The sequence below is a fragment of the Phocoena sinus genome, chromosome 8, assembly GCF_008692025.1.
Source record: "Phocoena sinus isolate mPhoSin1 chromosome 8, mPhoSin1.pri, whole genome shotgun sequence".
NCBI lineage: Eukaryota > Metazoa > Chordata > Mammalia > Artiodactyla > Phocoenidae > Phocoena > Phocoena sinus.
Genome location: NC_045770.1, coordinates 56,016,515 through 56,029,333, shown reverse-complemented (window position 1 = coordinate 56,029,333; position 12,819 = coordinate 56,016,515). Strand labels below are relative to the sequence as shown.

At 37.4% G+C, this 12,819-nt stretch overlaps 1 protein-coding gene across 9 annotated transcripts in view; it reads left to right on the top strand.

Annotated features, from left to right (window-relative positions):
* The window catches only part of EMSY (EMSY transcriptional repressor, BRCA2 interacting), an 82,598-nt gene extending 78,042 nt beyond the window's left edge, over nucleotides 1-4,556 (top strand). For 8 of the 9 annotated variants that reach the window (XM_032640470.1, XM_032640471.1, XM_032640468.1 and 5 more), the window contains one exon: nucleotides 1,616-4,556. In XM_032640470.1, coding sequence (XP_032496361.1) covers nucleotides 1,616-1,810 — 195 coding nt within the window. In that variant the 3' untranslated portion in view covers nucleotides 1,811-4,556. The remainder of the gene's footprint in view (nucleotides 1-1,615) is intronic. The other variant, XM_032640475.1, reaches the window with a different exon arrangement.
* The last annotated feature ends 8,263 nt before the right edge of the window (nucleotides 4,557-12,819 follow it).

Genomic DNA, 12,819 nt, shown 5'->3' with positions numbered 1-12,819 from the left:
CCAGGCACTGTGCTAGTTGTGAGGATAGAGGAGTAAACAAAAGGAATGTATCTTCTGTTCTGAAGGAGTCTATATATATGGAATTGATAGAATTTTAGGACTGCAATGACCTTTAGAGCATATCTTCTCTAATTATCTTATTTTACACAAGATTAACCAAAGCTCAAGGAAGTGAAGTGACTTTTTCAGAGGTCCACAGCAAGTCAGAGCCAGAGCTGAACTAAAATTCTGACCCTACCTGAGACTTTTTCACAATGATTAGCTATATGGAGCAGGGGCAGGAGGGTGAGGGAGGAAAAACAAAAAAACTTCAGCACCCTAGAATCAATGCCTAGGCATCTTACACTATTTTCTTGATAGTATTCAACTTAAATTTGCATCTTCCCTCAGTAGATGGTTATTTTGGTTAGGTATATTTTCAAAGTGCTGATATTCAGCTTTGCTCTGGGGTTTTTATGTTAAAGATACATTATTCATTTGGAAAGTATTTATTGAGCATCTAATGTGTGCTGGGCCCTGTTTAAAGTTATGGGCATCTAACACTGAAAAAGATAGTCGAGTTCTGTGCTCTGGTCCATACTGTCTTGGATCTTACATTCTAAGGGTGAGAAGAAAACAAAGAGATGATAAATGTAATGAAGAAAATGTAACAGAACATAATAGGAGTGGGGGGTGGGATCGAGCCAGTACTCTGGTTTCCTTTCATAGAAGAAAGGCTTTTCAAAGCCTTTTATTCTAACCATTTGAGCTAAGATGCAGATGACAAGATGGAACCAGCCATGTAAGGATTTGGAGGAGGAGTATTCCAGGAAGAAGGGAAGAACTAGTGCAAACACCCTATGGTACCAGTGAGTTTGGCATAAGGCTGGAGCCATCCATGGTAAGGCTTTTGATTTCATAGCAAGTACAATAGGAAACTAATTGTAGAGTTTTAAGTAGGGGTATGATATGAACTGATATACCTTTTAAGAAGGTATATAATAAAGTTGAGAAAAAAGAATCTGACAAGGCAATATGGCCTAATAGGTGTTTATCTATTGGTATTTTTATTGTTCAAAAGACAGTTTTGTCCTCCCTAGTCTTATTTTCAATAAAGATTGTTACTATGTGACCCAAACAAATAACTTCCCCTTTGAACTACCAAAGGGCTTAAAATATATTGTGGTATCAACAGATTAATCATTTATCTTACAGATAATAATAAGCAAAATCTCATTACATTTACATTTAAAATATGCTTAATGACCAAATAAAAATGTCCTTCAAAGTCTGTCTCTTGAATTAGGCCCAGACTTCAGCCTCCTTTGTTAGAAGAGGCACCATTAAGGAGTAGAAAGATCACTTTGAGTTGTAGAGGACTTGGGTTTGAATCATGGCATCCTGGCATTAACACTGACCAACTGTGTGACCTTGATTACGTCGCTTACTATCTTAGTTTCCTCATTTGTAAAATGGGAATAATATTAAGCATCTAGCACAGTGCCTGGCATCTAGTAGTTGTCCAATTAATGTCAGTTTCCTTTTTTCCTTCCTTATTGTTGTTGAGGAAATCCTTCTGTCACCTTTTTTTTTTTTTTTTTTAAACCGTAAAGCTCTCCTGTGTCTTCTCTTTCAGGCCATTCCCCAGTATGCTATTCCTTGCCACTCCAGCTCCAATGTGGTAGTAGAGCCCAGCGGGCTCCTTGAGCTAAACAACTTCACCAGTCAGCAGTTGGATGACGATGAGACGGCAATGGAGCAGGACATAGACAGTAGCACAGAAGAGGGAACCGAACCCAGTCCCTCTCAGAGTTCTGCTGAACGGTCCTAGTGTTTTGGACACAGGAGTGCACTTTAAAACCTACTTGGTTACCAAGTGTCCAGGGAAGCCCTTGTATTTTGATGTCTAAAGAGAGCACTTTGCCCATGCTTAGACTGTGGACCCTGAAACAGCAGTGTTTGAACAAGGATTGCTGCAGGAGTAGCATTTTAAAACAAGATAAAACTCACAGGGGAATGTACTTCTTTCTGAAAAAAGAAAAAGATGCACATCTACAGTGACATGAGACATGATATTCTTTCTCTGTTGGACCATGGCTAATGGAAAAGTTTGTCTTGCAGTAGAAAGAGACTTTTCCTGTGAATGTTCCTCAGCTGGTTTCTACTGAGCAAAACACCATCAAAAAAGGAGAATGTGAATAGTTTGTATTTTGAAACAGTGTGTCAGTAACAGTTTTTTTTTTAAATCTTGTATGTTTTTGCAAATCCCTGCAAGTGCTGAATTGGTTAACATTTTACATCTGCTCAGTTCATATTTTATAAAATAACTAGTTCTTTAATACTGGCATTAAAGAAACCTTGTTAGATGGTAGAAATCAGGTCCCTAACCCGTGGGAAATACTTTTTGGGTGGCTTGTACATTCTCACCAATTGTATGCTAATTTATTGTGTTGTTGTTCCTTTGTGCTCTAGGCAGCACACTTGCCTTCTATTTATTTAAATGTAAACATTTCAAAGCAGGCCATATTCCTTCTGACAAATTTCCTGTACGCCGGGATTGCCTACCTTTTCCATCTCCAAACCTCCCCCTTCTCCTTTAAGAAAACTTAATGAGAAAATGTTTCATTGTGAAACAGAGGAAAAGAAACATTTTCTGATCCAAAGGAAATGTTCAGTTATGTTCAGGAAAACAGATTATTCATATGATGCTATCTTAACATTGAAATTGCACATTCATGTTGGACTGAGACTTTGAAAATAACTTTTACATAATTTTGTTTACCCCCCTTTGAAATGTATAAAAAGTTCATTTACAGTTCTAAATGTAATGGTTTTAAACATTCTACCTTTTTAGGACACGATTTGTTAAAGCAATATGTTTGGGTCTTGTGATCACTGTCTGTCACAAGTAGAGTGAGGGGTAAGAGGGTGGGAGGGTAAGAGTCAGTTTTGACAAGTTGTGGCAAAGGAAACTATACTTTTCATTTTTTAAAAATGTAAATAGAAAAATTTTTAACGGTTTTATATGGATTTCACTATAAATAAGCATTTTAAGACTGACAAATGTTGAACTGTACATACATATATCAGCATAACTGCCCAATTTTTTGGTGCTGAAGTACTGTAAGTAGAATTCATCAGTGGTCTCCGAATTTTTACATCTATATCTGGAAAAAAAACTGTGATCCTGTAGTTAATAAATTCCCACTGAAGTGACACTGAAGATTTAAACACAAGCATTCACAAGATGCACTGATCTCTGGTAGTTGTCATTATTTCTACTACGTGATAAGGACTTATACCCATAGATGGAGCTGTTGGTTATTATTTTGTTGTACAAATTCACGTTGAAAAGACTTTGTGACCGTTTCTAGTTAAGTAATTTTTTTTAACCTCTTGGGTCATAGACTTCTTTGAAAATCTAATTATACTATGAACTCTCTCACCAAAAAGATACACATGCCAATATACATGTTAGGTTTTGCATACATTTTTAGGGGTTCATGGGCCCCTAAGCCTATCCATGTATTCCAGGTTAAGCCCTCTGTTATGGTCAATCCATTACTTACAGCTGTAAGTTTTTATAAAATATCTTTTAAATATTCATGCATCAGGTAACAAGAGCAAACTTGAATAAAGTCATTATGTTCTACTTCTACATATTCTGACACCATAGCATACCTGTGTCCCTTTGAGAATTTAGCCTTAATATGTTTCAGCAACTGAAATGGCAAATGAAATTTCCATAGTCTTCATTTTTAAAAATTAGTATATATTTTAACAAACTATAAAGTATGAGGGATATAATCTTTTTCTTTTAAAGTTGTTAATTTCAAGGAAAGCATGAATTTCAGTTTATTCGACAAATATTAATTAAGCATCTTCTGTGTGCCAGGTGCCATTCTAAGCACCAGGAATATACCGTAGTGAATAAACAGAAAATCCTACCCTAATGGAGTTGATAAACAAGGTTACCTGCTGATGAAATGGATACGAAGGCTAAAGGAAAGAGGTAACAAGAGTGGCTCTTAGATTTCTTGATTAAGTAGATGGGTGGTGATGCCATACATGGATCTCCAGGCATACTTTTATTGAAAGTCTTAGCATTAGATCTATTAGTATTTCATAAGTTTAAGTCCATAAGTTAAATGTAAATTTAAGTCATCCACGTGAAAGATATTCAGAGATTACAATGCAAATGCTACAAAATTAATAAACCCTAACTGTTAAAGACAGTGGTAAGAAAAATCCATTTGGTTTAAAGTAAACATTGATAAATACTTCGTACTGCAGATGCAGTTTATGGTGAACGTAGAGAACTTAAAAAAAATAGCTTTATTGAGATTAATTCACATGTCATACAATTCACCCATTTAAAGTATACAGTTCAGTGGTTTTTTAGTATATTCAGTCATCACAGTCATCACAACAGTCAATTTTAGAACATTTGCATAACCCCAAAAGAAACCCTGTACCCCTGAAACCACCACCACCCTAGCCCTAGGCATCCGCTAAACTAATTGCTGTCTCTGGATTTGCCTATTCTGGACATTTCATATAAATGGAATCATACAATATGTGGTCTTTTGTGACTGGCTTCTTTCACTTAGTATAGTGTTTTCAAGGTTCATGTTGTAGCATGTATCAGTGCTCCCTTACTTTTTATGGCTCAGTAATAGTCCATTGTGTGGATATACCACATTTTATCCATTCATCAGTTGATGGGCATTTGGGTTGTTTCCACTTTTGCGCTCTTATGAATAATGTTGTTACGAACATTTGTGTACAAGTTTTACATACATCTTCAATTCTCTTGGGTAAATATCTAGGAGTGCAATTGCTGGGTCATATGGTAAGTATTTTTAACAATGTGAGGAACTGCCAAACTCTTTTCCACAGTGACTACACATTTTACATCCTTGCCAGCAGTGTAGGAGAGTTCCAATTTCTCTGCATCTTAACCAACACTTGCTATAATTTTCCTTTTTAATTATAGCCATGCTAGTGTATGAAGTGGTACCTCATTGTGGTTCTGATTTACATTTCCCTGATGGCTAATGATGAGCATTTTTTTCATGTGCTTATTGGCTGTTCATACATCTATGGAGAAATGTCCTTTGCCAATTTCTCAATTGAATTATTTTCTATTTTATTATTTAAATTGAGAGCTTTTGAAGTACAGAAATATTACTATTCTTAAGAGAAAAGTAAGCTGTTTTCTGGAAAATAATTCATCACCCTTAAAATCTTAATCAGGTTCTCGTTCTTCCTCTAATGTAACAAATTGCTTAACATCCTTAAAACTGTACAGAGCTTTATAGTTGAAAATGCCTTTAAATACATTTCTTTGTGAGGTTCTGTCAATAGCCTGCTGGGCTAGGAGACCTCAGTAGCACCTGGGATAGTGCAAAGGAAATAGTGGTCAGGTGGTCTGTATTTGAGTCCCAGGCTCCTCTGTTTATTGGTCATATGAACTTGAGGAAGTCACATTCACCATAATACAAAGTGAATGTTTCTGACCCCATAGGATTATTGTGAAGACTAAATGAAATAGTTTATGTAAAAATGTCAGGCATTTTTTAAAAAGCGGATTCATCTCAAAAAAATGCCAGGCACAGAGTTACGAGCTGTATTTTTTTAAGTCTAGTATTTATACCACTCCTCTATAAATAGAAAACTGAGGGCTCGGAGAAAAATGATGTACCAAAACTCACAAATTATGCGCTAATAGGTATCGTGCCAAGTCACACAAGTTGCTGCTTTCTCTAGAGGAGTGTGTGCCACCAGACACAGGACTGGCCTTTGGAAGGACAGAGGAACTTGGTGTTGGTCTATAACATGATCTTTTTGCGAGCCTTACTTGCCTTCACACAGAAGGACAGAGGAAGGACAGAAGCCTTTGGAAGGACAGAGGAGCTTGGCGTTTGTCTATAACACTATCTTTTCACCAGCCTTACGTGCCTCAAACAGAGGTGCTCAATTCAGTTTGAGTTTAATTATGTGTCACAAGCTCCTGATAAGAGGAAGTGTAGTAAAAAAGCACCATATAAGCAAGGACTTTCCAAGAAAGGATAGTGAAAAAAGTCTTCTGCCTCTGCTTGCAGGTTTGTAAGCCTTTAAGTAAGTGAGGTTTGACGACCTATATATATATTGAAAAAAGAAACACTGTAGATTTTGTACTTGTGAGAAGGCTCGCTCTGCCTTTTTCTCTCTTCCTTGCTTATGTATACACTGTAACTGAAAACATGTGCTTGCTTTGAAAACAAAACAAAAAACCCAACAAGCCTTGGTTTGAATCCTGACAAGCCATGTGAGTTTGGACAAGCTCTAAGAGGCTTAAAACAGCAGAAGATGGAATGAATTATAATTCCTACTTTTAAAAAAGACATAGATGAGTAATATTCCTCCCAAGTGGTTCTTTCTGACTTTTCTTTCTCTTCCTTCAAATAAAGGAGCTTCAGCCTAGCAAAGGAGATATGTTCATCAAAGATCACACCTAAATGTATTCAGTGCTAAATGCCATGACAGAGAAATAGTGCCATGATAGCATATAAATGGGAAATTGGGGAGTTTCCCTCAGGAAGGATTGTTTAAAGTGTAGTCTTAAGGAAGAGGATTGAACTAGGCATAGAGGAGGGGGACAGCTGTCCAGTAGATGGACAGCAGATAAAAAACCTTGTGGTGGAAGGGGAACTTAGGCCAGTGTGACAGCAGCATGGAGAGCAAGGGCAGTGAGCATGGTGGGAGCGGAAGGTGGAGACCAAACTATACGGATCTTGCAGCTTATTATAAAGGTTTGGGTCTTTTTTCTAAGAACAATGAGAAGTCATTAAGTTTTAAGCCATTAGAGCTGGTAAAATGAATTAATACATTTACAAAATATTTGGAGTTATGTTGGTCCATTGGAACAGAAAAATATATTTAACATTTATTTTTTGATGCTAGTCTCATCTCCTTATGTCCTTTTTCTCTAACATCTTCAGTGGTTCCCCAGTACTGTAGTATGAAGCTGGCATTCAAGGATCTTAGCCAAAGCTTCAACCTACACTTCTAGATTCTTAACTCATTTCACTACCCTGGCCTACTGCCTATCTCCCCCACCGCACACACATTATGCTCTGCATTAGAAAGTCTCACTCATTTCTCAAAGCCCAGCTTGAATTTCACCTCCTTCACTAGGACTGCCCAGATCTCTTCAAGGAGGATTCATTCCCCCCCCACCCCTCTCCCCCACTGCTAGGTTCCTCTAGCATTTTGAGAGAAACGTGTTTACTAAGCACTTATTATTAGTTACCTACTGTGTACTATTTATATTGCATAAGGATCTTTATAGGTTTTTTTTTTTTTTTGTCAGCACTTAACGCGTTGCCAGTTTTCCAATAACTGACTTTTGGCTTCATTGATTCTATTGTTTTTCTATTGTCTGTTTAATTTATCTCCATTCTATTCTTTATTATTTCCTTTCTTTTGCTAGCTTTGGTCTTAGCTTTTCTTCTTTTTCTAGTCCCTCAAGATGTAAAGTTAGGTTATTGATTTGAGATCTTTCTTTTTAATGTAGGTATTTACAGCTATAAATTTCCCTGTGCATTGCTTTTGCTATATTCCCTACACTTTGGTATGTTGGGTTTTTTTTTTTTTCATTAATCTCAGATATTTTCTAGTTTCTCTTGTGATTTCTTCAACCGTTGGTTGTATGAGTGTGTTGTTTAATTTCTACATATTTGTGAATTTTTCAGTTTTACTTCTTTTATTGATTTCTATCTTCATTCCCATAGATGTTCTATCCATGATTGAAAGTGGTGTACTGAAGTCTCCACAAGTCTCTATTGTGGAACTATTTCTCCCTTCAGTTTTATTAATACTTGCCTCATGTATTCTGGAACTCTGTTTGGTGTATATATCCTTATAATTGTTTTGTGTTTTTGATGAATCAACCCTTTTATCAGTGTACATTGTGCTTCTTTGTCTCTTAACAGTTTTTACTTAAAGTCTATTTTGTCTGATATTTAGTTTAGTCACCTCAGCTCTCTTTTGGTCACAATTTGCATGGAGTATATTTTTCTGTCCTTTCACTTACAATCTATTTGTGTCTTTGGATCTAAAATGAGTCTCTTGTGTATAGCAGATTTGATCTTTTTTTAATTCAATCTGCCAATATTTTTGAATGGAGAGTTTAATCCATTTACGTTTAATGTAATTATTAATAAGGAAGGACTTACTTTTGCCATATGGTGTTTGTTTTCCATATGTCTTATACCTTTTTTATCCTCCATTTCCTCCATTACAGCCTTCTTTTGTGTTTAGTTCATTATTTGTAGTGAAATGTTTTGATTCCCTTCTCAATTCCTTTGAGTATATTTTTTAGATATTTAGATATTTCCTTTGTGGTTACCATGGGGATTACATTGAATATCCTAAAATTATAGCAATCTAGTTTGAATTGATACTGACTTAACTTTGATAGCATACAAAACTCTGCCCCTATAAAACTTCATCCCTTCTTTATGTTGTAATCACAAATTACATCTTTATACATTGTGTGCTCCATAACATATTTATAATTTTTTAATGCATTTGTCTTTTATGTAAGAAGTAAAAAGTAGAGTTGCAAACCAAAATTATAATAATAATAGCTGTTGTATTTGTCTATGTAGTTACTGGATATCTTTATTTCTTCATATGGCTTCAAGTTACTGTTGAGAGGCCTTTTGTTTTAACCTGAAGGACTCCCTTTAGCATTTCTTTTAGGGAAGAACTAGTGGTAATTAAGTCCCTTAGCTTTTGTTTGTCTGGAAATGTCTTAATTTCTCCCTTATTTTTGACAGTTTTGCCAGATATTGAATTCCTGATTGACAGGTTTTTTTTTTTCTTTCAGCACTTTAAATATGTCATTCCACTGCCTTCTGGGCTCCATGGTTTCTGGTGAGAAATTGGCTGTTAATCTTATTGAAGAGTCTTTGTACATGACAAGTTGCTGCCCTCTCGCTTCTTTCAAGATTGTCTCTTTGTCTTTTGACAGTTTGATTATGATGTGTCTTAGTGTGAATCTGTAACTTTATCTACTTGGAGTTCATTGAACTTCTTGAATGTGTAGATTCATGTGTTTGTCATTAGACTTGGGGAGTTTTCAGTTATTATTTATTCAAATATTCTTTCTGCCCTTCCCTCTCTTTCTTCTCCTTCTGGGACTCCCATAATGCATATATTGATCTGTTTGCTAGTGTTCCACCAGCCTTTTAGGCTCTGCTCATTTTTCTTCATTCTTTTCTCTTTCTGCTCCTCAGACTGGATAATTTCAGTTGTCTTATCTTCAAGTTCACTGATTCCATCTTCTGCCTTCTCAGATTCGCTGTTGAGCCCCTCTAGTGAAGTTTTAAAAAAACTTACCAACATCTCCCCCATTTTCCTAGCCCCTGGCAACCACCATTCTACTCTCTGCTTTCATGGGTTCTACTGTTTTAGATTCCACATATAAGTGAGATCATGCAATGTTCTTCTTTTTGTGTCTTACTTATTTCACTTAGCATAATGTCCTCCAGATTCAACCATGTTGTTTCCTTATTTTTAAAAGCTGAATAATATTCCATTGTATATATATACAACACACATACACACACACACATTTTCTTTATCCATTTGTTGATGGACAAATGTCTTAGCTATTGGGAATAATGCTGCAATGAACATGGAGTACAAATATCTCTTAGAGATACTGATTTTATTCCCTTTGGATATATACCCAGAAGTGGGATTGCTGGACCATATGGTAGCTTTATTTTTAATTTTTTAGGAAGCTTTATACTTTTTCCATGATGTTTTCATTTTAATAATTGTATATTTCATCTCCAGAATTTCTGTTGGTTCCTTTTTCTAATTTATCTTTATTGATATTCTCATTTTGTTTAGACATCACTTTCCTTATTTCTTTGTCCATGTTATCCTTAGTTCTTTGTCCATGATATCCTTTAGCTCTTTGAGCATATTTAAGACAGTTATTTTATTTTTTTTATTTTTTTTTGTGGTACGCGGGCCTCTCACTGCCGTGGCCCCTCCCGCCATGGAGTACAGGCTCCAGATGCACAGGCTCAGCTGGCCATGGCTCACGGGCCCAGCCGCTCCGCAGCATGTGGGATCCTCCTGAACCGGAGCACAAACCCGTGTCCCCTGCATCAGCAGGTGGACTCTCAACCACTGCGCCACCAGGGAAGCCCAAGACAGTTATTTTAAAGGCTTTGTGTAGTAAGTCCAATGTCTGAGTTTTCTGGGTGGCTTTCAGTTAATTAATTTTGTTTCTCTGAATGGGTTGTACTCTATTTTTTATTTGTATACTTTGTGGTTTTTTTGTTGAAAAGTGAATATCTGAATATTATGATGTGGTGACTCTGGACATCAGATTTTCCCTTTCCCCCTGGGGTTTGCAGCGTTTTTTGTTTGTTTCGGTGTTTCTTTGTTTTTGTTTTTTATTTTGATTGTTAAAAGCTATTGTTCACTTGTCTAATGACTTCTATTTTTTTTTTCAGAAACTGTTTTCCTTTTCATGTGTGGTCACTGAAGTCTCTATTCCTCAGCATGTATTCAACTAGTGTTTGACAGAGATTTCCTTGAACCCCAGGAGCTAAGCAAACACACACACACACACACACACACACACACACACACACACACACACCCTTGTATTTGCAGATTGGCTTTGTGCTGTGGCCCTTCGACACTTACCCAGACTTCCACTGAGCTTAGAGACCATCCTGAGGTGAAAGCTTGAGGTCCTATCAGTTTTTTTTCCTAAGTATATGCATGGCTTTCTAAATTTCTCCTTATATATACAGGTGCTTTTGAATGCCCTAATTTCAAAAAAACAAGACAACAAAAACAAAAAAACACACCCCCAAAAGAACACTTCCCCAGCTTTTCTTCCCAGTCCTTAGGTGGTTTATTGATGTCTCAACCATAATCTTTTGCTTCAGGTGTCTACAGGTTGTCAGCCTTACCATGTTTTCAACCAATGTATGCTGCTTTTTCAGCCTGAGTGAGTTCTGATTTAAGTGAAACAGCAATGAGTGCCTTGCGTCGGTCCTTCAAATAGCCCTGAGGTAGGTTAGAACAGATGTACACAATAATTTGCAAATAAGATTTGCTGTGCTCCTTCCAGAACCAGGAACCAGGGTCCTACACTGATAATATGGACATCTTTAAGACTACTACCAAGCCCGGGAGAGGATAGGGTGAAGGCTAGTAAAATGCCATAAAGCTTTCCTATGTTTTTTTTCTGTCTCATTTTTTTTATTGTGGTAAAATATACATAACATAAAATTTACCATTTTAACCATTTTAAGTGCATAGTTCATCGGCATTATGTACACTCAGATTGTCGTGCAACCATTACCACTATCTGTCTCCAGAACTTTTTCCTCATCCCCAACTGAAACTCAGTACCCATTATATAATAGCTTCTATTCCTGCCCACCCCCCAGCCCCTAGTGACCATCCCACACTTTTCAAGTTGCCTTTTGCTTGATTCAGCATTTGGTTATTGCTGTAAACCTTTGTCTATATTCCAGAGTGTGACAAAGTTGGTTCTGACAGTTTCTGCTTGTTTTTCAATGTTTCTGTGGGACGATGGGAGCTTGGAGCTGACTACTCCACCATTTTGCTGGCATCATCATCAACACAGGATTTTGTCACGAGCTATTTGGAAGAGTAGAATAGCCATTAACTGAAGTAGGAAAGACTATGGGAAGATCTAATTTTTAAAAAATTAAGTTTTATTGGAGTATAGTTGCTTTACAATGTTGTGAAGATCTAATTTTGAAGGAGAATATCAAAGGCTCAGTTTAGGATAAACTACATTCAAGATACCTGCTAGACATCAAGTGGAAAAGTCAAGTAGATAGGTAGGGAAGAAAAGAGGTCCAAGGGCTGATGCCTGGGCAGTCCAGCACACAGGGGTCAGGAAGATGAGGCAGAACCAGAAAAGAGACTGAGAAGGAGTGGCCAGAAGGATGGGAGGTAAAGCTGGAGATTGAGGTGGTAGTATCTTGGAAACAGCTGAAGAAAGCTGCTAAGTCAAATAAAATGAGAACTCACAGAGTTAGCCATGTGAAGTCATTGGTGACTTTGGGAAGATCAGTTATGGCGGAGATAGGGACAAAAGCTAGAGGAGAATGTGAGGAGGAAACTGGTGACTGAGAATATAGATAATTCAATGAGTTGCTGTAAAGGAGCAATTTCTAGAAAGGCAAGTGGGGTCAAGAAGTTTGTTTTTTATTTTAGTTTTGTAACTTAAGGAAATGGGATTCCTGATGGGATTGATCCGGTGGAGAGGAGAAAGTTTATAATGCAGGAGAGAGGAGAATTGCTCGTGCACTGTTCTTTATTGTTTTTTTATAATATAAATTTATTTGTTTTATTTATTTTTGGCTGCGTTGGGTCTAAGTTGCTGCGCGCGGGCTTTCTTATTTGTGGAGAGTGGGGGCTACCTTTCATTGCGGTGCGCAGGCTTCTCATTGCGGTGCGCGGGCTTCTTATTGGGGTGAGTGGGCTTCGCGTTGCGGTGAGCAGGTTTCGCGTTGCGGTGAGCAGGTTTCGCGTTGCGGTGAGTGGGCTTCACATTGCGGTGGCTTCTCGTTGCGGAGCACAGTCTCTAGGCGCATGGGTTTCAGTAGTTGTGACTCGCCGGCTCTAGAGTGCAGGATCAGTAGTTGTGGTGCACGGGCGTAGTTGCTCTGTGGCATGTGGGATCTTCCCAGACCAGGGCTCGAACCCGTGTCCCCAGCACTGGCAGGCAGATTCTTAACCACTGCACCACCATGGAAGCCCTTGTGCACTGTTCTTGAATAGTGG